Below are 27,725 nucleotides of genomic sequence, written 5' to 3' on the forward strand. Positions count from 1 at the left end.
TGCTAGCTGAGCCCAGCTAGCTGCTACGACCATGCGCGAGGCTCAGCGAGCATTTGCTTGCTGCTGGCCTTGCGATGGTGTGGGGCTGGCTGCTGGCCTGCCTAGCAAGAGCGGCCAGCCATGCTGGCCTTGCGATGCGCGCAAGGCATGCTCGGCCATGCTAGGCATGATGAGCTTGCGGCTGAGCCTTGCCTTGCGGCAATGGCCTTGGCTAGCCATACTAGCCATCTTGCCCTTGCAATGACTTGTCGTTTGGTCGATTTTTCCGTCTCATCGATTCCTAAATTCGACTCGACTTATGAAGCTCGGCTTCAACGCTCTAAGCTCGGAATCCGACGTCTTTGTTCATAAATACTTTATTAACTCATTTAATCCTTCGGATTAATTCACCGTTTCAGTTCGGTTACACGATTGGGTGTGACCCGAAGGGTTCAGTCAAGATTAAGGTGTAATATTAATTATGCATTGATATTACTGATCGAAAGCGGTCTCCAGATAGGCATTTTGATCACTTGACCTCACTAAATAATTAGCTTTCTAATTAATTTCAAACCCTCTATCGGAATAATACACTTATTCGAAGGACACCATTCCTTTCAATTTTTCCACCTTGACCTACATATGGCTCATGTTTTTAAGCATGGCGGCGCCCCAACGAAAAAGACGCTAAAGAAAAAGATTCGCCAACAAGTTTTAGGAACTTATAAACCGTTCACGGGTGTGAAGGTTACACCCCATTCACAATCACAGAGATTGCTAACTACATAGTGGTCCGAAATCATGATTGGATGTTCCGGGATGATGGTACGAATTTAACCTAAGAGAATCCAAACCCGCCCTAAATAGGCCTCTACTTGATTCCTTTGATATTCATGCACGCTTTTTGATCAATATGCATACATCAAATTAATCCTAAACCTACTTAATCTATGTTGGTTAATTATTAATGTACAATCAATCTAATATTGGTGTTCACTTGAATTAAAATCATATTAACCTAAATTAAATTATTAATTACCTTATTAGGTGTATTTATAAATACAAATTCCCTTTAAACTTGCAAAAATGGGCGTGATCAAGCAATGACAGTAAATCATGAATAATCAAGCAACATATGATTAAGACAACAATTATCATTATAAGAACATCATCAAAACATTGTTAGTATTAAGATCCTAGGCATGATAATAAACGAATTAATAACAATCCTAGCATGTTACTAAGTAACAAAATCAAAGCGTTATCCTAAACATGATACTAGAAATCATAATAACATCCTAAACATGATTTCTACTCCAAAATCAAAAGAATGTTAATAAGGGTGATTGGATTACTCACTTTGATGCCTCAACCTTCTTGCTATTAAAACAATACACACGTTAGTAAACTTCACGAAAATGAAATCAATAAAGTAATAAAACAAATATGAAATGAAATAAAGATTTGGGACAAAACTCTCAGAACTATCAACCTTTCACGTCGAAGTCGAAGGCAACGTCAAGTATGGCTTGGAGTATTCAAATATCGTGAATGAGGTATTGTGACTGATTTGGGAGAGTATCAATGATGTGTTTTGGCTAAGGCTAAGAAAATGGGTGTTTAAGAACTTCGAGAATAATGATGACTATTGATTGTAATTGTTGATGATGATTAGAGCTAGGTGGTTGTAGCTTATGATTGATGGTTCTAGCTGATTTTAAGACCGAAAAAACGACCTCTATTTATAAGGAAAAAAGAGAGTATGGACGATCAGAAAAAGATCATAATTTGAATGGATGTAAAATAGACTTTGACGCGCCGCGCTGGGTCTAACGCGCCACGTTAAGGATATTGTCGTGCGTTGGTCATGGCGTTGCGTGCTTGTTCTAAAGGATAGCAGAGTCGTACGGAGTTTGATTTCTAACGGAATTGTTTTCCCGGAAGATATCCGGCCGTCTCCGTATCCGAATAGAACAAGGATTATTTTAGGAGAAGTTTTATTCAATCTCGAACTTCTTTGATCTTTAAAAGATAAATTAGAACCTTCTAGAGACTTCTAGAAGAGTCCTAATTGGTTTAGGATTGGGAATATGATCATGTAGAGCCTAAATAAAATATTTGGACTCCACATAACCATTGGGTCGTAGCTAAGGTGGACCTAGGCACGATTTAGTATTTTGGCCATAACTTATTCTTTTTAAGTCGAATTTGGGCTTATAATATATCGTTGGAAAACTCTTTTCAAGCCTCATTCTACTAAACAATAATTGGACTGTTAATATGGACCAAAATAAACTGGTTTGGACGTTTTTATAACTTGAACACGAAATGAATGATTTCTAAGGACACGAAATGGATGATTTTGGGTTAAAACATTTTAGGAAACATTAGAATATGGCCAAGGCTTAAGGAAAATTTGGGAGACTCTTTATACTTTACCGAACTCGTGAATCAAAGACGTGAAAGGTTCTCATCACTAGGTTTGATTTTTGGGAGACACAATTAGGTGTCTACAATCCCTTAGACGTTTCTCCTTATGTGTTTACATTACCCTTTTATTTCAATAAAATGAGAAGTTATTTTCTTTGCATATAATCATTGCAATGCATTTCAAAAAAAAAAAAAATAAATAATAAAATAAAAAATAAGGAAAAAAAATTCCTTACCGAACTAAGCACAAGGTATAGCAATGATTTGAGGCACCCTTTGTAGCCACATCATATCGCTTTTACCCTTTCAAATATACAATCTCTTTTGATAAACCACTTTGAGCCTCGTCCAACAATTGGCCTTTTTTTTCACCCACATCTACCTAACCTTGGGATAGGATGGTGTGCAAATTATGCAGTTTTCAAAGCCAAGTACAAAAGCTTGAGTAATTTTTACCAAAGTCTCAAAATTTCAAAAGTTCAAAAACCAATAAAAGTGGGCAGAATGGCCAAGTGTTCCAATGTATTTGATATGAACATGTCTCGGATTGCGTCTCTTATCGAGTGCTCGGCACCGTGCATGAGAAACGTGAATGCCAAGTGAGTAATAGACCGCATGATCGGGATTGCCCACTGATAAGTGCTTAGGTTGTTTTTACCTTCCTTTCAAAGCTTTCTTTCTTGATAAATGCTTAGTTTTATTCATTTTCTTCTTAGATTTCTTATTGTCTTTTATTTTGTGTTTTTATGGATTTTCTAGTGTTTTCTCCTATATTTGTTCTCTTTTCGTGGTTATAGGTATTGTACGAGGTTCGGGTGTTGATATTGGTGGTTTAATAAGTTGGAAGATGCCTTTGGAGCAAGATTATAGCATTGGGAAAGCTCAAGAAGTAAGAAAGTGGCATGCTCCAAGTTCTAGCTCTTGCGCTCTCAAGCCGCGCTCTCATGAGATCATGGTGTTGAACCCATTGTCAAGTCCATTTGAATCTGTCATGCTTAGTGACTATCATGAAGACATTACATGCTCACAAAAGGAACTATTTGCAAGCGCATGAAGCTACGAGGAACTCGAAGAAACCCGGAAGAGCGCGGGCGCGTCTCCCTGGTTTCCGAATTTTCTGGATTGCGATTTCCCGCCTCTTATAAATACCTATTATAACCGATTTTCTTAAGAAGTTTTGTGAGACATTATTTTCCTCATAATTTTAGCTTAAGTTTTAGGGTTAGTTTTACGAGTAGATTTAGATAGAGAAAGTGAGAGATTCAATGGTGATTTGAGAGATTGATGATGCAAGGGTGACAATTGTATTGAAGATCTTCTCAATTATCAATGAGCATTTCTAACTCTATCTCATCTTATTGCTTTGTTTAATTTCATGTTTTTTTGAGTTGGTTTTGATGATTGAATCTTTATTAGTGTAGTTGTTCTTCGTATTTTGTTGATTCTTGATTTCATTTACTTGCTTGTTGATTAGATGATGATTCTTGAGTAGTTGTTTTTCTAGGGTTTGGGTTAAACTTGTATGAGTGATTGTTTGTGATGGATTTGGGAATTATGTTGATTGATTGTTGAGATTAAAGTGATTAATGTAAGTTTGCATGTGTGTAGTTTGATTAGGCCTTGAGAACTATGCTAGATTGCATTGTGACTCCTAATGACATGACCACTTGATTTAGGATTTGCAATTGTTGATTGGTTTGAATTGTGTTTCTCCTAATTTGTTATGCATAGAGGAAACCTAGCTTAACAATTATGAGATAACTCTTTGATTCCAATTGATAGCTCTTATCATTAGTCTTCAAAACCGTTGATTAGCTTAACCTTCCCAAGTTGTTGCAATTGTCATGATTACTTTTTGATCCTAGTGTTTCATTTGTTTGCTTCTTTTGTTTGGTAGATGATTAGTATTGGTTACTCTATTCTCACCTTTGACTTCAATCTAGCATAAGCGCACAGTGGAAACACTTAAGCATAACCGTTCCTAGTGGTTCGACCCTTGACTTACCTCTATACTTGTATATAAGTTTGTTAAGTGATTATAAATTTTGTTTGGCTCTAGGGAGGATTAGTCTACGACCTAGTTTTCCTTACGTCAAAATGGCGCCGTTGCCGGGGAACGGTGTCTACGTTTGAGTGTTTTGATTGCTTGAGTCTAGGTCTTTGTATATACTTTTCTTTTATTTGATTTTTGTTTGTTTTGTGAAAAACAAAAAATAGCATGTTTCTCTTTTCCTCAATATGACAATGAGCCTTTTTGTGAATATTTCAATATACTTGAGGGATTTAATGCAAATCTCAAATCTCAAATGCAAAAAACAAGTTGAAGAGTGAGAAATCTCAAGCATACAAGTACCAAGATTCAATTGCAAGGATGCACACCTTGGGGGCTTATTTTGGGTCTTTAGCCTTTGTCCCTTTTTCTTCAACCTTTAGCATAACCCCGTTACAACCCTTAAAAGACCTCCTTGAGGTGTACATACACTTGTGCGAGGTTCGGTTAGAGCTAAGTTCGGCCTGATTCCTAACGGATACGTAGGCAACCTCACATTAGGGTGCGACCATAATGATTATTCATCACATTCATTAACGTTCATGCATGATCATATAAAGTAATCTACAATGTTCATCCCTATCCATTTAGAGCTAGACTTTGGGGCTTGATCCCTACTTCATTAGCCAATCTAGCCTAAGAGTCACCATCATTTGGCTCTTCTCAAAATATTTTTCCATACCATTAGCCTTTGCAGCCTAACCTTAGTGTCACTCCCACACACATCACAAATACGTAGCCGAATAATCCTTCCCTTAGGAACCCTTTGTCACGAAATCTTAATATAACCTCGAGCATGCATTGTCATCCTTAAATCACTCATTATCATAGTCATCATTGCATCACAAAGTGTACGATACTTAGCCTCCGCGCCTAAGTTACCCAAATACTTTCTTCATCAATTGAAATAGTCTTGGATACTACAATCCATGCATAATAAGAGTTCCTTGACCAATGCATACACATGATATGACTTATTCAACATGCGTCATTACTCGATTCATTATTCCCGTCATCACTCTTCCTTTATTATCATCTTTTCTTTTCAAAGATTCAAAAACTTCGTTTTTCACCCATTTTCGCCTTCACCTACACTTCATCCTTTTTCACGTCTTTTTTTCGGGAGAAAGTCGGTACCCTCCACAAAAATGAAGGAAACTTTTGCTTTTCTACATTTTCGAGTTGCACGAGCACAATCACAACACAATACACACACGAGTTGAGCACATTGAGTCATGTCGTGTCACCACATCAAGTCATATCACATCGAGTGGAGTAGAGTACATTGAGTCATGCCAAAATGAGTCAAGTACACCAAGTCTTGTGTCAACCTCAAAAAAACCACCAGCAAAGTCCTTTGGCAATATTTGATTTTACAGGATACACCAACTCATCGAAGCTTTTGTTCGCAGTTAATCAAACACTCTCACCATTCGTCCTTTCAAAGCTCTTTTGTTCAGAGACGCGTGTATATTTCTTTCAAAGCTATTTTATTCAGTGACGCGTGGACATTCCTTTTCAAAGCTCTTTTGTTCAGAGACACGTGGACATTCTTTTCAAAAGCTCTTTTGTTCAAAGACGCGTGGACATTCCTTGCAAAGCTCGTTTGTTCAGAGATGCGTGGACATTCCTTGCAAAGCTCTTTTGTTCAGAGACGCGTGGACATTCCTTGCAAAGCTCTTTTGCTCAGAGCTGCATGGACATTCCTTGCAAAGATCTTTTGTTCAGAAACGCGTGGACATTACTTGCAAGGCTCTTTTGTTCAGTGTCGCGTGGACATTCCTTTCAAAGATTCTTTTATTCAGAGACGCGTGGAAATTCCTTTCAAAGCTCTTTGTTCAGAGACGCGTGGACATTACTTGCAAAGCTATTTTGTTCAGTGTCGCGTGGACATTCCTTTCAAAGATTCTTTTGTTCTGAGACGCGTGGAAATTCCTTTCAAAGCTCTTTGTTCAGAGACGCGTGGACATTCCTCTCAAAGCTCTTTGTTCAGAGATGCGTGGACATTCCTTTCAAAGCTCTTTGTTCAGAGACGCGTGGACAATCCTTTCAAAGCTCTTTGATCAGAGATGCATGGACATTCCTTTCAAAGCTCTTTGTTTAGAGACGCGTGGGCATTTCTTTCAAAACTCTTTGTTCAGAGACGCGTGGACAACTTTCAGATCAACAACGCTCCCTGAGAATGTGGAGGTTGTCACCGATAGCCCTCCCTGAGAATGAGGAGGTTGTCAAAATGAGTTCGAATTGACAATATGTCACTTAGAGACACGTACCCGGCGGTTCTAGATACTCGTTTCTTTCCCTATAACTTCTATATTTTTAGAATTGACGTTTTCTACAGGTATTGGCGTTAAAAGAATGGTATAGGATCGTAGAACGTTTTAGATCATTCTCCGTCCCTATCAACTTACTTTGACTATTGTTTTTGAAACTTACGTTTCTCCAAACTGAGTCAAAGCGAGGGCTTCTGTAGACACCTAATCGTGTCTCCCCAAACACCAAACCCAGTGATGAGTGCTTTCACGTTTTGATTGACGAGTTCCGCAAAGAGTTGAAGGGTCGCGGAAAGTTTCCTTAAGCCTAGACCATCTTTCTAACCTTACCCAAATGTTTTAATCCAAAACATTCATTTCGTGTCTTACTCCCAAAAATCATTTATTTCGTGTCCTTAAAAACATTCATTTCATGCCCAAATTATAAAAACGTCTAATCTGATTATTTTTGGTCCATGTTCCCAGTCTAATTAATGTTTGGTTGGATGGGTTTGAAAAGAGCTTTCCATTGATATATTATAAGCCCAAATCCAACTTAAAACGAATGAGTTATTGCCAAAATACTAAACCGAGCCTAAATCCACCTTTAGTATGACCCAATGTTTATATGGAGTCCAAATATATTATTTAGGCCCTATATGATCATATTCCTAATCCTAAATCATTTAGGATCCTCTAGAAGGTTCTAATCTATCCTTTTCAAAAAGATTAAGATCATAGAAATTCGAGATTGAATAAAACTTCTCTTATGATAATCCTTGTCATATTTGTAGAAAACCCATCAAAAACCAAACTCCGTATGAACTTTGCTATCTTTAAAAACCATCGCATAAACATAAGACCGTTGCGCCACGTCATCTTTGTCGGGCCGCGACAAGGGCCAACACGTCGTGACAGAGACGTTCTATCTCGTTAAGAACTTCTGATCTTTTTCTGATCGATTCGGCTCTCTTTTTTCCTTATAAATAGAGGTCATTTTCCCAGATTTTAGATCATCAACAATCAGCGACAATCATCATCAACCATCACCATCAACAACGAATTTCATCAATAATCATCATCACACCCGAAATTCCTAATGTTCTTAGCCTTAGCCTAAACACATCCTTGATACATCCGAATCATCCACCATATTTCCTTTGCGTGATTCGAATACTCCAAACCATACTCGACGTTGTCTTTGTCCTCGACGTTGTCTTTGTCCTCGACGTGAAAGGTTGATTATTTTGAGGGTTTGGTCCCAAATCTATATTTCTATTCCTAATTAATTTAGTTTATTATTTACTTTATTGATTTCACTTTCTTGAAGTTTACTAACGTGTGTATTGATTTTAGAGCAAGAAGGTCAAGGCATCAAAGTAAGTAATTTAATTATTTAATTACTCTCTTTTGAAATAGAAATCATGTTTAGGATAACGATTTGATTTTGAGCATCATGATTAGGATAATGTGCTGATTTTGTTATTAGTGACATGCTAGGATTGATATTAATCTGTTAAGTATCATGCCTAGGATCTTACTATTAACGATGTTTTTATGATAATGATGATTATTATGATAATTATATGTTGCTTGGTTATCAATGATTTATTGTTATTGCTTTATCACGCCCTTTTCTTACAAGTTTAAAGGGAACTTGTAATTGAAATCACGCCTAATAATGTAATTAATAATTGGATTTAGGTTTAACATGATTTTAATTCAAGTAATCGCCGATCGATATTAGATTTAATTGTGCATTAATAATCTACCAACATAGAATTAAACAGGTTTAGGATTAATTTGATGTATGTATGTTGATCGAAAAGCGCGCATGAATGTCAATAAGAATTAAGTAGAGGCCTATTTTAGGGTGGGTTTGACCTATTTGAAAGTCAAGTTCGTATCATCATCCCCGAATATCCAGTCATGGTTCTAGACCACTATGGAGTTACTAATCTCTGTGATTGTGAATGGGGTGTAACCTTCACAATCGTGAATGGTTTACAAGTTCCTAAAACTTGTTGGCGACTCTCTTTCTCTAGCTTCTTTCCTAGGATCGGTGGCATGCCTAAAAACATGACCCACATGTAGGGTGGAGATTAAAAATTCCCAACAGTAAGGTCACATAGAATCCTTTTTCTCTGATGCGCAAACTTTTTCAGGCCAAGCTTTTGCGTACAAAAAAGATGTCATTAGAACATACTGATCCCCAACCCGAGCTTTGTCAGCAACCACTCAATAACAATCCCTTTAGGTAGCATCCATACCATAGCACTAAATTAGCTAAGGCCTTAGACTATAAAAGCATACAAAAATGAGACACATAAGGTTGATAAAGTTAATTAAACTAGTTTACACCCATGGACAAAATTCAACAACCATGGACAAATTCAGCAACCGCTTGTCAAAAATAGTTTGCCTATTGGTTCGGTGGTTAGGGTCTTCAATGCCCTCAACAAAATTTCCCTTCAATCCACTGTCCTCAAAGCAGCCATTTTGTCTACTGTCATCAGTTTCAGGAGGAGCTGCTAGATCCTCTATCCCTGGTGCCATAGTTACTGGCACCTCCTTAGTCCCTTTATCGGATCTCTAGCGAGTCCGAGGTTGGCTCCCTTTTACAGTGCTTGCGCTGTGTAGATCCTCATCATTTTGGATGCTAGGCGGACCCATATCAGTCAACTATGAACCACCACCTAAGGCTTTCCCCACATACCCTCAACAAGGGAAACTAGTTTAGAGGTGAGTTGTGTTAAAACCTAAAATAAAAAAGGTTTTTTTTTTTAACAAAGATTTCATATAAGGAAACAAAAGTACAATAAGAGAGCTAACTAAAACAAGAAAACACAAAACAACAAAGGAAAATAAAAAATAGAAAACCAAAATAAAACAACAATCAAAAAGACCAAAAAAGAAAATGGCGTTGACGAGCAAGAACTGAAAGGAATGGTGTCCTTCGAACAAGTGTATTATTTCGATAGAGGGTTCGGAATTATTCGAAAGCTAATTATTCAGTGAGGTCAAGTGATCGGAATACCTAGCTAGAGGCCGCTTCCGATCATTAATATTAATGCATAATTAATATTACAGCTTAATCTTGACTGAACCCTTTGGGTCACACCTAATCGAGTAACCGAACCGAAACGACGAATTAATCCGAAGGATTAAATGAGTCATTAGAGTATTACGAACATAAACGTCGGATTTCGAGCTTAGAGCGTCGAATACTGAGCGTCGTAAGTCGATTCGAATTTAGGAATCGACGAGACGAGAAATTAAGCAAACAACAAGTCATCGCACGAGAAAATCCTAGCCTCAAAGTGGACTAGCCAATCGAGGGCTAGCATGGCTAGTCAGAGCCATTGCCGTAAGGCAAAGGCTCGACCGCAAGCTCAACATGCCTAGCATGGCCGAGCATGCTTGCCGAGCCAGCCATGCGTGCAAAGCAAGGCCTGCCAAGGGCCAGCCACACATGCTAGGCATGGCAGCAGCCGGCCCGCACCATCGTAAGCAATGCTAGCAGCACATGCTAGCCGAGCCTTACACGTGAGGTAGTAGCATGCTGGGCTGCGCCTAGCACAAGCATCGCATCAGCAGCAGCACGCTATGCGTGCGTGTGCTAGGGGTGGTGCGTGCTTCGTAGCCTAGCACTAGCATCGAAGCAGCACCAGCTCGCAAACAGTGCTTGCGGTGTGTGCGCCTAGCAGCAGCCCGCATGCATGCGTGGCATGCTTGCTAGGCAGCTCGCGCACGCAGCCATGCTTGCAGCACAGCCAAGCACCAAGACACCAGCTAGGTGTGCCTTGGTGTGCAAGTCCTTGCGCCAGCTGACTTGCATAGGTTGGCTTCTGCGTGTGAGGGGCGGTTTGTGTGGGTTGCTTGGGGAGCAAGGGGAGGGTGGTCCCCCCCTTATGGTCCTGACCTAACCCCTTGCTCTCCACTTGACACTTGTTGTTTGTTGATTCATTTGCATTTTAATTTGATTTTAGAATTAAATTAAATTGAATAAATGCCTTTTTACCAACTCTCCCACATCAATGGGAGATTGGAATTCAAGGGCTCCTTTCCTTATAAATACCAATCATTTGGCATTGGAAAAGGACACTTGAGTTGTGAATTTGAAAGGATCTCTACAAGCGAGAACACTTTCGTTCTAATACTCTAAGTACTTTTGTTCTAGCCCCGATTAAGCTTAGGGGTAGGTTTCGTTCGGGTCGGGTCTCGAGGGTGTGCGCCATCGGAGGCTTACGCATTTACAAAGCTCTACGCTTTCAAGTACGAGCTCTTAGAAAGAGCAAAGCATGCATCAAGGGTAAGGTCGTCTTTTCTTCTTTCTCTTTCCTTGTTAATTAATTATGTGATTGTTAATTAATTAATATGCATGTTTAGTTACTTTAATTTGTGTGCGGATTTGGGAGGGTTTCATTCCGCGTAGTGTCGGACACTACGAAACCCAACACGAATAGCCAACCAATGAGTTGGAGCAAATCGGAGATGAGGAACCTTATGAATCCAGCAAGAATCAAATTGTATTAGAATATCTCTGATAGCCCCTAACAACCAAACACAAGAAATATCCACCGAGCACGAACGACATAACATGGAAACCAGAATTGTGCTATCCATATAGAGGAGAGGACACAAAAAACCTTTTTGTCTAGCAGCTTGAAGAACCCATAAGCAAGCCTGTAATTCCAACTGTAAAGCTGACAAAGTCTGACAGGCTCGGGCACACCCACCTAAAACAGTAAGGGAAAATTCCTCTCTGAAAATACGAAACAGAGCTAGAAAGCCTAGCAGCCTCCAAACTACGCGATACCCATTCTATAGAAATATGAAGAACTTAAGCTGGAGACAAGACCGCCTGTCTAAAAACAATTTGATTACGAGTAAGCCAAATAGCGAACAAAAGAGAGACCAGAGTGGCTAGACTATACCAATTTCGAGACTTCCCATTTATAACCAGATATCAGCCCTGTGAACTAGTGAGTAAACGAGTGTACCCTCAAAGAAGTACTCTAGAGTCCTAAGGGACCAGTGGTCAAGAACAAGAAACAAACGTACAATCTCAAATAAATGCGAGGTCGTCTCAAAGTAATTATGACAGAGAACACAGGCGGGGTTGATTGGAAGTCTTCGGGAATGTAAGGTAGCAGAAAGAGGTAAAGCATCATGAAGTAGTTTCCAGCAAAACATCCTCAACTTGAACATAATCGACATTCCTTAAAAGCATTTCCACCATGAAGCCGAAACTAGATCACTAACCACTAACACCATGGACTGGCGAATCAGCATCACATAAGCCGATTTAGTGGAAAACTGACCATCACGAGTAAATTTCCAATAAAAAAAATCATCCATCGGTTTTTGAGGGCAGTCAGCAGACAACATACGCGAAGCCGTAATATTGTCGAAAACCCGATGGACCTTAGAAGTATTCCTCGTGTAAGAACGCGGATCAATAATAGAAGAAATATAAGTCGGAACATCCGACTCACCCATACCAGATTTGAAGGAACCGGCCCTCCAAGGGCCCAAACATCCTCGAGGAGACGAACCTGAGTCCCGAACCTACTTTCCACGCAATCCCCCGAGCTAAAGTGGACATACCAGCCAAAAGACCTCTACAGCCCCACGAAGACTGTGAAACCCGACTTGGTTGGAAAAAATGAAGGGAGGAATACTTCGCCAATAATACACGCGAAACTAGGAGCTGAGGATGCCGATATATACGCTAACTCTGCTTGGCAAGCAGGGCAGAATTAAAGCTCTATAAACTACGAAGCCCTAGTCCGCCCAAGCCCTTAGGAAGATGAAGTAGAGAAGAAGAGCGAACGGTTATCCCCCGAGACGAAGATGAGGAGCGCCACCAGAAACAAGCAAGCATTCGATCAACATGTTGACAGATCGAGGAGGGGATCTGAAACACAGACAAAATATAGTTGAACGAAGCAACAAGAACTGGATTGATAATCACCAACTTAGCTGCAGAAGAAAGGCGAAGTGAGGCGAAATCAGAAAGACGCTTTGGCACTTTATCCACCAGGAAGCGAAACTCCGAAACCTTACTTCTCCCCAAATCAACCGGCAATCCCAAATAAGAATCCAAAGAATCCCCACATTGAAGCCTTAAACTACGAGCCAGATAATCCCGATAATCTGAAGGAGTGTTCTAGCTGAATTTAACAAAGGACTTCTGCAAATTGATCATCTGACCAGACATACCACAAAAATCCGAAAGAAGGCCCATTAGATTATCACAAGTAGACGGAGAGACCTGGAAGAACAGCAGGGAATCGTCTGCCAAGAACAAATATGAAATAGAAGGCGCTCCCCGCGAAATACAAATGCCTTTGAGCAACGACTGCTTCTCCGCGCTGCGTAATATGGCGGGAAGAACTTCCATACAGGGAACAAACAAGTACGAAGAAAGCGGATCACCTTGCCGAAGACCACACTGTGGGAGAAAGGTGGAAGACGGATCCCCATTGACCAACACCTGATAAGAGACTGTAAAGACGCACTGGTATATAATATGAATCTAGTACGGAAGAAAGCCAAAGACCTGTAAACCATGAAGTAAAAACTCCCAGCGAACCCGATCATAGGCCTTATTCATGTCTAGTTTCAGAGCAACATAATACCGTTTCTTAGCCCTTGAAGCATTCATGAACGAGAGTGGGTAATTAGAGCATTGTCTAACACAAGACGTCCCAGAACAAAAGCATTCTAGCAATCAAAAACCAAAGAAGGTAAGACAAGACGAAGTCAACCAGTAATACATTTGGTGATGCACTTGTAAGGAACATTACAAAGATCAATAGGACGAAACTGCGTAATAAGCTCCGGACTGTCAACCTTGGGAAGGAGAGTTTAGAAAGTACGATTCCACTTCTTTAGCATATAGCCATGAGTAAAGAAATCCTGAACTGCTCCAACTACAGAAGGACCGACCAACTGCCAATGAATCTTGAAACAAGCCAAAGAAAAACCATCCGGTCCTGGAGTCTTATTATCATCAATACTAAACATATTCTTCTTAATTTCAAAAGCTGAAAAGGGAATTAACAACTCCTTTTGTTGCTCGGAGGAAAGAGAAGGTAGATGAATCTAATCTCACCAAGAAGATTCTGTCACCAGAGAGGACCCCTGGACAGTATACAAATGCTGATAGAACGAAAGCACCACTGACTTAATACCTATAGGATCAGTTACCCAAGAACCATCTAAGGACTTCAAACTATGAATCTTATTACGACGGCGACAAGACTGAACCAAAGAGAAAAGGAGATGAGAATGACTCTCTCCATTTACATCCCAATTAACCTTCGCACGCCAACACCAAAACATAAAAGCAGTTTGAGCCTCTGTAACCTTTCCTCCCTCGTAGTGAGAAAAAGACATCGACCAACTCGAGTATGCAAACTAGAGGCAGCCTGACCAATAGACAGGGCTAGATTCTTCCAATCAATACCCCACAATCGTTTATGAGAGGTGCACCAAACTAACAGACGATCTTTAATGAAAGATAAATTCCAAGACAGAGAAAACATCGGAGAACCAGCGACGATCAATGAAACTACAGAGTCAACTATAGTGTGTACGTCCTTTGCCGATAAACACCAATTTTCTATCCTATAAGGTCGACGAACTTTATTATCCTCAGCCGAGTCAGATAGAATAATAGCAGCATGATCCAAGAACAGAATAGGGTGATGAATTACAGCTGTATCCGGATACTCATGAAACCAAGAAGAAGTCGCATAAGCCTTATCCAGGCCCTCAAAAGTTGAGACAAAATCAGAACGATTATATGTCCAAGTAAACTCTGGCTGAAAACGGAATTTCTAATAAACCCGACTGTAGGTGCCAATCCATGAATTAATGACGACCAGGTATAGAAGTAGAGCCACCCACTTTATCCGTTAAGAATTCCACCTGGTTAAAATCTCCTACTAAAACCAAGTTTGAATTTGAACACAAAACATTCGAAAGGGCAGACCAAATATGAGGCCGATCAACGACACATGGGGTGCCCCATCCAAAACACCACATATTTTATTGCAGAATCCACAAGTATTTTACAAAAGATAAAGTTTAAAGTAATCAAAATAGGAACTAGCTGAAGCGAGGAAAACCACGACAAAAACAAAAACCTCCACTCAAACCAACTGCATCTATACCACAAAAGCCTGAAAAAGGAACACCAGATAACTTTTTTGCAACCAAATCTACAGATACCATAGTTTCCATCAAAAACATAACATCTAAACCACAAGAGCGGACTAAAGATCTAATATACGAAACTTTAGGGGAGTCCGCCTGCCCAAGACCCCTACAGTTCCATGATCCAAACTTCATCTCACACCGGGTGGCCCAATAGGGGGAGCCATCGACCACTCAGCAGAGTCATCAACAGAAGAAACACGAGCAATGGCATGCCCTGTTCACTCTTACAAAGAAAAATAGTAGAACCAGTCTGATGACATACTAGCTCTCAAAGTCATCATACAAATTCGTGTCCAAAACAGGCAGAAATTTCACTCTCGGTTTATGTCACTTCCTTTTCACGTTCCTAAACAACATACTAGTCAAACAGGAATTAGAGACACTTCCAATATTGAGGAATGAGAAAAAGGGGGTCACGAGTTTAGCTTTAGAGGCAGTTCTCTTAAAAAGAGGTTTTGGTTCCTTAAGAGGATTTGAACTTTTCGAGAAGAGGGGCACATTAGGCGACTTGGAGTTTCTGCTGCCCAAGATTAGATGAGATTGAGTAGGTGAAAGAAGAGAGTTGGTGGGTGATGGGTGAGAAATACGCTTAGGATGAAGATTGAAATTTAACTTATCAAACCCTCTATTCCTTTTCCGAGGCAAAGATGAGCCAATGAAAAGATGGTTCTTTTTTAGACTGGGTAGAAGTGTTTTGTGGGTTCAGAAATTAGAATGGGTTGGTTTGTGCTTGGGTTCTTTTGGAGCAAGGTTGATATGCTTGGGTGTGAGTGTATTTTCCGTTTTTTAAAAGGAGGGAGCGGTGGAGTAGCAAACATAAGTGGCCTTTTTTTGGACTGACTGCTCTGAGGTTGAGGGGGATCGGTGTTTCGAGGTGCGTGGGTCGATGTTTCTGAAAGTACTCCGGAGGTTCACTCTAGTTGTTCTAAAATTTTCAGATCTTTTCAGCCAATATTTTTGCTTGAGAGATTGTGAGCAAGATGATTAGCGGACATAGTCAACCCAATCTTATCAACCAAATAAGGGGTGGACATATAAGCAGTAAAAAAAAACACGAATTCTTCTTATGTCCAACTCTATTGCACCTAGAGCACAAAATAAATAAATTCTCATATCGAATATTAATCCATTTTAAACCAGAATCACCGAGGTCCAAGTAGAAACTGGTATTAAGTGGTCAAAAACATGAACTTGTAGTTTAACTCTGATCAAACATCTAAAAGATCCTGAACTAGGTTCAGCAGTACAAAGAATGCTTCCAGCCAAGTTAAGCATTGGTTTGACAACATTAATGTCGCATAGGTTCAAAAGTACATCATCAAGATGAACCCATATAGCAGCCTCCTCAAGCTACGGATCCCTGCTCCAACACTCCCTCCGATTTTTATTAAATGCAACTATCATGAGTATTGCGGTTCACGAGGCAAAGTTAAGGGGTATGTGGTGGGGTTAATTAAAGGTGATTAAAGTGTGTAGAGAGAGAAAGTTTGGCCCACCACTTAGAAAAGTAGTGGTAAAGTAGTGGGTAAAATACTTTAAAGTAGTGTGTAGAGAAAGAAAGTTTGACCCACCACTTGGTAAAGTAGTAATTTTAAGGGTTTTTATTTACCTAAAATAGAAATAAAATAGAAAGTTACATTTAATTTGAATCAGACTAAAGTAACAAAAGTAGCAATTAATAAAAATAAGAGGGAGTAGTATTTTTGTCGCGGACATCGTCACATAGAAACAGGAAAATATTGTTGAACTTCTGGAATTTAATTTCCCCAAACTCAATCCACTGTTTTGACACCCACTCTTGGATTCGAATCTCTGAGAATTTTCGGTAGTCCAAGAATTTACCAAGTACAAGATGAATATGGGGACAGGGATTGTAGCTTGAGGATGAGCGGTTAATTTTGGGATGTGTCACCATAAGAATTCCAGCTTGAGTGGTTAAAATATTGTTGTTCCGTCATTTCAAGTGAAGGAGGAAAAGATGAGAGTAGGGTTAATCGAAACCGCGACAAAGACGGCTCACCGATCAGAACAAAGAACTTCGAGTCCACTAACATACACGTTTAAATTCTACAAAAACTATTGATCCTTACTCTATCTTAGAGCGAGGACGGCAAAGTAGAACGGAGTAATCGTTGCCAGAGAGCTGGGTAGTGTCACTGACGAACTTGGAGGCCACCGTTGAACAGAGAGGCGGCAGCGAACAGGGGTATGGCGGTAAGCAAGGTGAAAGCACTACCACTCAGACCAAGAGATCGGACTTTCCGACTGATTTGTTTGTATTATCAACGAAATACCTGATGTAATTGAAACTAGAAAGATTTGTAATTGGTGAGAAGTGGAGGAAAGTGGTGGTGGAGGAGATAAGACAGTGGAAGGGGTAAGGCTCTACTGCTCTAGTATCCCAGGGAGAGGAGGTCTCTTTTAGACTCCGTTTGGTAGGGCGTATAACATTTTCACTGAAAAGTGTTTTTCCATTTTACATTGTTTAGTTTGGTGTAAATCATTAAAATGTAAAACTTGGGGTCATTTTCCACTTTATTGAAAACATTTTCCCCCCAATTTAGAGGAAAACATTTTCCATCACAAGTGGAGGGAAAACATTTTCCCTCACAATTGAATTTTCAGTTTAACCAAACAATGAAAAATGTTTAAAATGGAAAATCATTCAACCAAACAACGAAAAACTTTTTTGAAAATGAGTTTTCTATTGTAAAATGATTTTTATGGAAAACCATTTTACATTGAAAATGTTTTACACCCTACCAAACGGATCCTTAGAGAGAGAAATTTTTTATTTTGAATGGTTCAACTTTCCTAATCTCTAGAACAAATAGTTGAAAAGAATTACAAGTTGAATTTCTATTTTGAAGCTCAACAACTCAAATACGATCGAAATATAGCTGTTCCACCACATTACTAACTAGCTTGTTCTCAACCACAGGGGTGGTTCTAAGCATGTGCAGGGTGGTTGATCGCACAAGGCCCCTTAGTTAAACTACTATAAACGGCCCCAATTTTGAATTTAGTAACTTATTTTTCCTAAAAAAAATGATTTTAAGGTCAATTTAACAAAATTACACCGGACCATTTTCATTATTAGCATTTGTAGCCCCGCCTTTGCTCAACCGAAACTTTAATTTGTTATGTTCCCCCACCATCTTCACTAGTATTGTCCCTTGCAACCAGGAGATGAGGCTCACCATATATCGCCATATCTATGGCCTAAAGTGACTAAAGAGGTGCTTCAACTTCTATTTCAACCGATTACAAGAAGAAATACTTTAAATTAGTGGTCTTCCTTACCAAACAGTCGGGGCCGTAATCATATTTAGAAACTCTTATCTTCAGAAACGGTAGCCCTCACCTCCTCTGTGGTCCACACCTTTAGCCTCAGTAACATAGCCTACATCACATAGGGATGTGCTCCAAATGATCCAAGTAGAATATCAGACAAAAAATGAAAGTAATTAGAGTAACTCAATTTCAATAACATTACATAAGAAACTTACAAGAAGGAACATAACATAACGTTAGATAAGAAGTTTTTGGATGAAAAAAAAAACCCGATGGATTTATGAATTATTTGCTTTATTTTGACGAAATTGATGTAGATCTTTGTGGTACTTATAGAGTTAAGTTGATAGCTCCCTACAACAGAAGTTGTTATGATACATGGTTATATAGTTTTGGTTATATAGATGTGTTTGTAAGAGTTGAACTTAATTAGTTTTCACCTTAATACATGGTGACTCGAGTAGTTGTTATGATAAGTATCTTTGTATGGCCTCCATTTTCTGTTATGTTGTCTGTAATCAAATCTGCTTCGTTACCCCTTAAGGTTAACGCAACCTTGCTAAACCTGCAGTTTTTTTTTTTTTTTTTTTTTTTTGTATTTCAGTTAGTGTACATTTTGTATTTGAAATTTGTTTGTTTTTTTTTTCTTTTCTTATGCTTCATCTTGAATGTGTATTGTTCTTCGTGGATATGCTGAGTCGTCTTAATTCTCTTCTACTTTGCTTTCAACCCCTATAAGTTGTCCAATGACCTCTGCATCCTCAACTTGGTTAGTAAATTGATTTTGGATATCTTTTTTCCCCATGATTAAGGTAGATGTATAAGGTGGTTTTTTTTTTTAACCTATGAGTCTGTCAACCTTGTTCTTGCGCTCTTGTAGTTGGGTTGATAGGGTGTAAGTTGAATTTATGTAATGGAATGGAAGCTACCGTTTCATCTTCTAAAATAACTAGTGTGAATGATGTGAACCATATAATGTACGCATGGTCTACTTGTCTTCGTGTTCTAGTGTTCTTTCCAACATTGAAATGCCTAATTGTATGCATTTTCCCTTCTTATCCTCAAAATGCCTTATGAGTTATGAGTGTCTTTTTTACCACTGCTTGTATTTGAGTCCACTATACATTTGCAACCCCAAATAAGGGCACCTGAATACAGGTGATAGTACTTTAAATAGGCATTGTTGTTTTTAACACTTACTAGTTGTAGGAGTGTCTGTAGACCAGATGCTACTATGCCCCTGTTGTTGTTCTGCTCTATAGCTACTGCTGCTCCGCTACTGTGTTGCTACTATTCTGCTATTTTGGTCTTTCTAAATTTGTAATTTTTCATGAATTAGTTTCGGGTTTGGCTTTTTTTGATGAATTCATTTCGGTTTTGGCCTTAATTATGGATTATTCTTCTGATTTTGATCCAAGTGGTCGATGAATTGTCCCTTTAAATGCATACATTCTTTGAATTTCAAAGATGTGTTGAGTCCTAGTGGTTGATGAATTTTAAAGACGTGTGCTATAGATATCATAATGCGTTGAGTCCCTCGGCAGTAAATAGTTACACTAGGATAATCCAGATGATGAAGGGACTCACTTTCATCGTACAGCTTCTCAATGTGATTTGCTCCAATTTGTCCGTTGAGGTAACACAATTTGAGAAGTTTTTGGATGAAAAAAAAAAACCCCGATGGATTCATAAATTAGTTGCTTTATTTGGATGAAATTTGCGATTTCTGTTGATGAATGTTGTTGAAATTTACGTTTTATGTTGATGAATGAAGTGAGGTTTTTGTTGATGAATTTCGGTTTTTTGATGAGGAATGATGATGAATTTTGTGAATTTTTGAATTAACTTTACTCGTAACACATACGGAGTAGTACATGTCATGCATATAAATTGATAAAATCACAAGTTTTAACCTTTTTTTATGAATTAGTTTCGGGTTTGGCTTTTTTCTTATGAATTCATTTCGGTTTTGGCCTTAATTATGGATTATTCTTCTGATTTTGATCCAAGTGGTTGATGAATTGTCCCTTTAAATGCATACATCCTTTGAATTTCAGTGTTATATTTCGATTGAAACATGAAGACAGAATATATTTTCCGGATTATATGGAACAACACCCTTATCTTCTAATTTTTATTTGGTGGTGTTTATCACTCCTATCTAGTGTGTTTGGTTAGTAATGATGAAAGGATGGAAAAGGGTCAAAAAGTGTGGAAAGGAAAGGGGACTAGAGGTGAGGGAAGGGAAGGAGTTTAAATTTTCCGAGGCCCTATTTACCTGATATGAGCCTTCTCTCCCATCTTGTTTCGAAGTGCTTGGTATCTGATCCTTTGGATGCTTATTTCCTTTTTTTTTGACTGCTTGTATGTTGGCCATTGATGGCTTAAGCATTCTGCTTTGTTGCTCCTGTTGCATGCCCCTGCTGTTGGAGTGTCTGCAGACCAGATGCTGCTATGCCCTTGCTGCATGCCCCTGCTGTTGTTCTGCTCTATAGCTACTGTTGCTCCGCTACTGTGTTGCTGCTGTTCTGCTATTTTGGTCTTTCTAAATTTGTAATTTTTCATTTTTTTTGGGACGAAAATTGTAATATTACAACCTTTTTTAATGAAAATATGTAACTTTATAAATATGTTAGTGTTTCTATATCAATTTAAGTGAAAAAATGCAAAAAAAAAATTATTTTTTTATTTTGGGGCATTTTTTGCACCAGTTTTGAACCGAACCGGTGCCAATTGTTATTAATCCCACAAAAAAAAACGCGGCAATACTCGTTTAGCAACGGTTAACCGGTGTGAAATCTAATAATTGGCACCGATTTTGAACCGGTGCGAATGCTTCTGGTTTTTGGCATCCCTCAAATCTGGACCGATTCAAAATCGGTGCTGAATGCGAGTTTTGAACCGGTGCTAATTTACATTTTTCTCCTAGTGGTTGTTGGGATTTGAATAAGGATCTTAATGGTTCCGACTTGTAAAACTAAATTTGGTTTTTATTATTGGTTTCGAAACTTGTTTATAACTGAGTCAGTTTTTCCGCTGCCAAATTCTGAACTAGCCTTAACGTTTGAACACATGACAATAGCACGTCAGTAATTTTCTTGCAAATTGTTAAAGGTATTTACATGTTTTTAGGAGAGAATTATTGGGGTGTTACATGTAATCATGAAATGTTTTTGTCTATGATAACTAAGTAACGTAGAGGAATGCTGGTGACAGGGCAGTCTGTATTCATCAATAAATAAATATGTTTTAATGCATTCTAAATAACCTATTATATGGTGAGAATTACATAAAAGGGACGTGATGTAGACACATTTTAGCGAGAATAGTAATCAGCTTACATATACGATCAATATACTGATCTTACAAAAGATACGCCAAAACTCAAACATGTACCCTTGCCAAACATGTACTCTTACCTAACAAGAATGTAATAATGATCAATGTACTGATCTTACAAAAATTAATGCGTGTGTTACTCCGCTTATCACCTGACCTAACAGTCTATACAAAAAGCAGCAATTATATTACTTACTTCAGCATTTACGCTTCAAAAGGTTCTACACTTCAACACGACACTCCTTTCTGGACCTACTGCTGATTAGTGAACTGCTGAACAAAATGATTAGATTGATGTTGAGTAGGAGCCTGTTGATTACATCCATAAGTGGACATGGGGGGTTTTAGTGCAATTGGTCTGAACATAGGCCTACCACCAGTTAGGGAAGATGCAGAACGAGGGGTGGGAGGAGAGTGGGATGTTGCTGCCAGTACACCATATGGATACATTGGCCTGTACTGAGTGTACTGGTAAGGAATGAAACCAGCCCTGTACATTGACTGAAGTTCAGTTTCAGACCCTGAAAAATTAGCAGGTACGGTGTGCCCTCCAGACACACCAATGAAGTACCCAATAGAACCATCACCATCAACCATCTGTATCCCCCCAACCGATTGGGGGTTGTAAGGGAAGACAAAACCTTGCGGTGCCTGCAATATGAGGGGCCAGTGTAATCTAAATCAAACACAACCTTAAATATATATGAAATGAGATTATGGGAGAAGGAGAGGTTTAAAACCTGGGTGTTGGACGGAGTGCCACAATGCTTATCGGCTTGTTTTTTTTGGGGTGGCCATCGTCTTTCGACTATTGTTACTCTTACCACCTTTCTTTGTTTTCTCAATACATGACGGATATCTGACATTTGTGGTTCTATGAGCAAGCCTTTTAGGAAGAGGGGGATCTTTGGGTATCTCATAACAACTTCCTTGCCTTTGTGTGGATGGGGTAACAGGAGTTCCTTTTTCCAAGCAAACTGAAGGCGGGATTTGGGTTAAATTCGAACCGTTCTTCTCAGCCTTTTTGTTAATCATCGCAACCATCTCATCTACTTGAATAAGTAACTGAAGCATTTCAAGAACAAGTTTTGTTGTTTCTTTACGCAAGGAGGACTTAGAAGAAACAGAATTAAACTTCACCATCATCTTGTCAAACCTGCAAACCTCCTCCGTCTTACTTGGATCGTGATAAGCGACCTTGACCCGGGTGTACTGCCTTATGACATCTTTCCTCCAACGCCCCAAGATGAACTTGTCTGGAATATCTGCATGATCATCAACTCATATACCTTAATTATGTGACGACAGATAATTCCATGACATTCAAAGTACTTGCATTCACAACAAGCATCCTTACTTACAATGTCAAAGGTCACCACATATCTCCGCTTACGCTTGGACGGTTTCTCTTTCGATGAGTTCTTGGGCTTGAACCAAACTCTATCCTCAATAACATGCTCAACATGTTCAGAAACCTGTCTTTTCTCAATTGCACTGACATACATCATACGACTACATTCACGCTGCACTTCTTTGAATTTCGCATCCGTGTAGATCTTCTGGAATAAAAGCTCAGCAGGAAAATTTGTGTAGGCCTTCCTTACATATCTAGCGTTGTTATCATCAGCCTTCTTTTCACTTGTTGATCTAACCGAGAGCGCTTCTTCATACCTCTCCACAAATTCATGTAACAAAGTGTGTTTGCTCAAATATCCATCAAAGAAGCTATGAATACTCTCAACTCTCTGAGTGGTTTTCATCCCTGCCCAGAACAAATGTTTCAAAAAAGCAGGGACCCACATAGCCCTTTCCTCAAACAACCCTGACATGCAGCCACACAAGCAAACACCAAATTCCAACAAAGGTACAACAATAAAATAGGTTCACCTAGTACCTATTTCAGCAGAATCAATACAATACACTAGAAAGATAACATGTATATGACATCAAAATAACTAAGTCATTATAGGATCAACAAAAACTCAAGATTCCACCACGGTAATATTATATAATAAGAAGGAGCCTTTCCCGAAATAAAAAAAAAAAGAAAAAAAAAAACACAACTACAGATCAAAATATAATAAGAACATGTATACCTTCCAGCCATTGATCATCCTCAGCTTTGTACTTCTTAATAACCTCTGGCCACCGTTGTTCAAATTCCTCACAGTCTAGGCTGTCGTACACGGCTTGGTGTAGTTCCTCCTACAATTCATGATAGTTAACACGCTTGCCTAACTTCTTTGCAAACTTGATAAGAATGTGCCAAATACACCATCTATGGATAGTGCCCTTCATAACCACCTCCAAAGCCTTCCTCGTTGCCGCGTCTTGGTCAGTTAGAATCCCAATAGGAGCTTTGTCACCCATACGTCTCAGCCAATTAGAAAATACCAAATACCCATTCAAAAGTTTCAGCTGTCTCGTGACTAACAAGAGCACATCCAAGCAGAATGGTCTGCCCATCATGGTTCACGCCAACAAAGTTACAAAACGGAAGCTTATATTCATTAGTGAGGTAGGCTGAGTCAAACACAACAATGTCACCAAACTCCTCATAGGCTGCCCTGCTCCTAGCATCAATCCATATCGCATCTTTCAACCGACATTCTTCATCAACTCGATATTTATAAAAGAATTTATCATTGTCCTCCACCATCCTGTTAAAGTAGGCAAACATGGCTTTTGCATCTCCCTGATCAAACACCTGTTCGTTCTGCTTTGCAACTTCATCATGTAAGTCCTTCTGCTCAAACGGCATCTCCTCCAAACCATTCCTCTACCTCGCCATACATCGGTATATATTAGCTATAGGCACCCCAGCCTTCCGATCATTAAAGAGCTGCCGCACAAGATGAGGATTATCCACCAAAAATTTCTTCCGAAACCTACTTATGTTCTTTGATTTTCCGGGAGTAGGATTATGACAAGCATGTTCCATATGCGCCCTCTGAATAACCCATTGGCCTAACTTATTCACATTAGCATATAAATTCGCAGTGCATTCACATTTCTTCGACTTACGTTTAGGGCACATATCCTCATCTTCACTGATCTGAGCATCAGAAACCAACCCTAGTCCGGTCTTTTTCCTCTTCTGAACAGCCCTCCGTAGCATTCACAAGTCCACCTACAATTACGCTTCAAACCTTTTCCAGAATTAGCCCCACTCGCCCTCACAACACCAAACCCCTGCTGCTGCCCATAATTACGAAAATACTCATCAACCTCTAACATTAAACCAAACACCATTCCTACAGCAGGAGCCGGGAGAGGTACATCCAACTCCAATTCCACCGGCTCTTCAATCTCAACACTAACTAAGACATTACTCTTACCTTTCTTTGGATTTCTAAAAGACTCCTCCCCAACAACAACCTACAGAACAGTACACAATTAATACCCCAATAAGCAATCTTATGAAATTTTACCAAACATTAGGTAATTCTTTACAACAAAGTCCAATTATTGAGGTCAGCTAAAAACCGTTTAGCAAATCATTTCCACAAACACCAACAATTGAATTAATATAGATTATCAAACTAGGACAAAACCATTTACCATATTCCCACATACTGGAAATGCGAAAACATTCATACACTACATTTAACCATAATAAAGTTCAAATTCTTTCAAAGAACAAATTGTTCAGCTAGTTTCAGCCATGCACTACCATTAACCATAACAAAGACCCCGTTTCTTTTAAGCCAAAAATTTAACACACAAAATCCTAGGAATTGGAACCCTAGTTTTAAAAAGGGTCAAATTCAAAAGAATTCAAACACGGAAAGATCAGTTAAATAGCTTACCTGGTTTAACAAAGCCTCCAACGCTGCAGCGCAAGACTCGCCGCCGTCACCAGCACCATCTACGGCATCATCTACAACATCATCGGCAATGCTAAGGCCATACTCACCACCATGGTACCATTCAAGGTCTTCAGTTGTTTCCAGGTACTCCATTAGCCACGGAACCAAGTGCTACCTCCAATTCAACATTTACTAGCCGCGACTTCACAGGCAAATATGGCAGGAAGTAAATTGTTTCCAAAATTGAGGAACCCTGGTTGCGAAATTGGGGAGCTAAGTCAACCAAAGACAAATACAAGTGTTTGGTGGGGTTACTCAGTATGTTTTTTTAATTCAGCTAATGGCCCCACACCGCTACAATTTTTGTTGTACAATTATAATTTTCCCTCCATTTCTCAAACCCGTTACACCAAAAGTTGCATTTTATTTGCAATAATGCCATGTTTTGTGGACATTTTAGGAAACTAAGCTTCGTTACGAAAGTAATTACAAAAATGGTTGCGTGGCAAAAGTATTTACAAAAATAAGCTTCTGGGGTAAACCGCTGCCTCGGGCAGCGTTTTACTTTCTATTTTTTTAAAAAAAAAAAATCTGCTACAAAAACGCTGCCCCAGGCAGCATTTTTATAGTTTGACTTTTTTTTTTTTCCTCGTTTATTTTTTTTTAAAATTAATTAAAAAAAAGGCAACAGCATAAAACGCTGCCCCAGGCAGCGTCATAAGACGCTGCCTGGGGCAGCGTTTTGTCTGTATATGTTTACAGGTAAAACGCTGCCCCAGGCAGCGTTTTACCTGGTTGGCAGCACCAAACCAGTTTCTTGCCCCAACCCTCAACATCCTTCCAACACCACCCCCAACCTCCTTCCACCACCTCCAACCCCTTTCCACTACCGCCCTCCACCACCACCGCCTTCCACCACCACTGTTTCGGGGTTTTCTGGTGTCCTGCGGGAGAGTTACAACACCGAGACTGGAACCGGACGCCTGTACCTGCAAAACAACGAAGACTCCTTGTGGTAGGAGCTCTGCCTCCAACGGTCAAGTTAGTACCTGATTAAGGAGTAATAAATGCGGAAATTAAAGTGATTTAGTCTCTCTAGGTGAGAGTGTTTAATGTGTAATCCGTGTGTTGTTTTCGAGTCCTCTCCCTCTTAATGAGGATTAAGAGGGGTATTTATAACCTCGGGAAGCGTGCCACTCTCTAGGTTTAGGGTAAACCTAGGGCTGACTGGGCCTCTAAACAGGATTGGGCCTTGTTGGCCGGTTTTCCCATTTGGCATGGGTGGACACGTGGCGTGTCTCAATTGGTCCGTAGAGGACGTATATGTGATTGACACGTGGCAGGATCTTATTGGCCTACGTGAAGGACACGTGGCGGAACCTGGTTGGTCCACTTGTCAGACGGTGATTGGTGGATAAAAATCCCCTAATCATTTGCCCCTCACAGGTGGCACGTGACTGGTCACGTGTCACCTGTGACAGGTGTCGCATGGTGATAGGCGACGGCCTGCTACAGGTGTCACCTTGCAAATGGCCGAGAGATTTTCCCGCCCAAATTTTGAATTTGGAAGCGACCCTTCGCCTTCTCACTTTGCCTATATAAGGAAGTGCTGACTTCGGTCATTTTCACATTTGAGAACTTTGCGAGAGAACATTCGGACCCCTGAACTTGCTCTGACACTTTGGACTTTTGTTGCCTACCGCCTGCTCTGACAAGCCGTTTGCAAAGGATTTCAGAATTTCATCAGTCGTCACTCGTTCAGGTAACCGTCGGTTCTCTTATTCTTAATTTTTTTTCTTATTATTATTTTTTGAAATGGCACCATGGAAGCACACGACACGACCTAAGTTAGTGATCAGCCGGTCACCGGGGACGGCTGAATCTAGGACTAGGAGTGCCGCCTGCCCTTTTCTGGACCCATCTTTGCCCTTTATACAAAGTCCGACTGTATCTGTGTCTATGCAGAACGTGATGGCCAGAACAAAAAAGACTGCTAGGATCTCAAACTCGGACGGCTCCTCCCAAAGGGTGCCCATTAGTGAAACATCTGACCAGGCGCCAGATGTAGAAGTGAAACAAGGCGGCTGCCAAGCCGACAGTTCTGAGGGAGGGGTCAAGGTGGTCCCTTCCCATTTCACCGTTGATATGTCTAACTTTTCTCCTGCTCCTTCTAAGGGAGAGGAGGCGGGCCCCTCTGGGAGAGGGGAGGAGTCGTCATCTTCGGACTCGTCAGAGGACGAGTCAAAGTCCAGCTCTTCTGGCCACGCTTCTCCAGGCTCAGAAGAAAGAAACAGCCGCCTACAAGAGGCGAGGCTTTCTCATGCAGTTGAGAAGGGGGGCAAT

At 39.8% G+C, this 27,725-nt stretch overlaps 3 protein-coding genes across 3 annotated transcripts; all 3 read right to left on the reverse strand.

Moving 5' to 3' along the window:
- Nucleotides 1–12,481: 12,481 nt before the first annotated feature.
- Nucleotides 12,482–20,799, reverse strand: LOC110716070. Its single transcript, XM_021894705.1, has 10 exons — nt 20,513–20,799; nt 18,305–18,363; nt 15,080–15,154; nt 14,884–14,942; nt 14,124–14,492; nt 13,832–13,980; nt 13,596–13,735; nt 13,277–13,440; nt 12,937–13,210; nt 12,482–12,870 (listed from the first exon to the last, which is right to left on the reverse strand). The coding sequence occupies exons 1-10, from the start codon at nt 20,797–20,799 to the stop codon at nt 12,482–12,484; spliced, it is 1,965 nt and encodes a 654-aa protein (XP_021750397.1).
- Nucleotides 20,800–21,548: 749 nt separating this feature from the next.
- Nucleotides 21,549–22,568, reverse strand: LOC110716023. The gene is made up of 2 exons (XM_021894656.1): nt 22,314–22,568; nt 21,549–22,224 (listed from the first exon to the last, which is right to left on the reverse strand). The coding sequence occupies exons 1-2, from the start codon at nt 22,491–22,493 to the stop codon at nt 21,826–21,828; spliced, it is 579 nt and encodes a 192-aa protein (XP_021750348.1). The 5' UTR covers nt 22,494–22,568; the 3' UTR covers nt 21,549–21,825.
- Nucleotides 22,569–22,790: 222 nt separating this feature from the next.
- On the reverse strand, nt 22,791–24,334 carry LOC110716071 (protein FAR-RED ELONGATED HYPOCOTYL 3-like). The gene is made up of 3 exons (XM_021894706.1): nt 23,975–24,334; nt 23,670–23,778; nt 22,791–23,395 (listed from the first exon to the last, which is right to left on the reverse strand). The coding sequence occupies exons 1-3, from the start codon at nt 24,332–24,334 to the stop codon at nt 22,791–22,793; spliced, it is 1,074 nt and encodes a 357-aa protein (XP_021750398.1).
- Between the last annotated feature and the right edge of the window lie 3,391 nt (nt 24,335–27,725).

Source organism: Chenopodium quinoa, unplaced genomic scaffold (assembly GCF_001683475.1).
Source record: "Chenopodium quinoa cultivar QQ74 unplaced genomic scaffold, ASM168347v1, whole genome shotgun sequence".
Taxonomy (NCBI): Eukaryota; Viridiplantae; Streptophyta; class Magnoliopsida; order Caryophyllales; family Amaranthaceae; genus Chenopodium; species Chenopodium quinoa.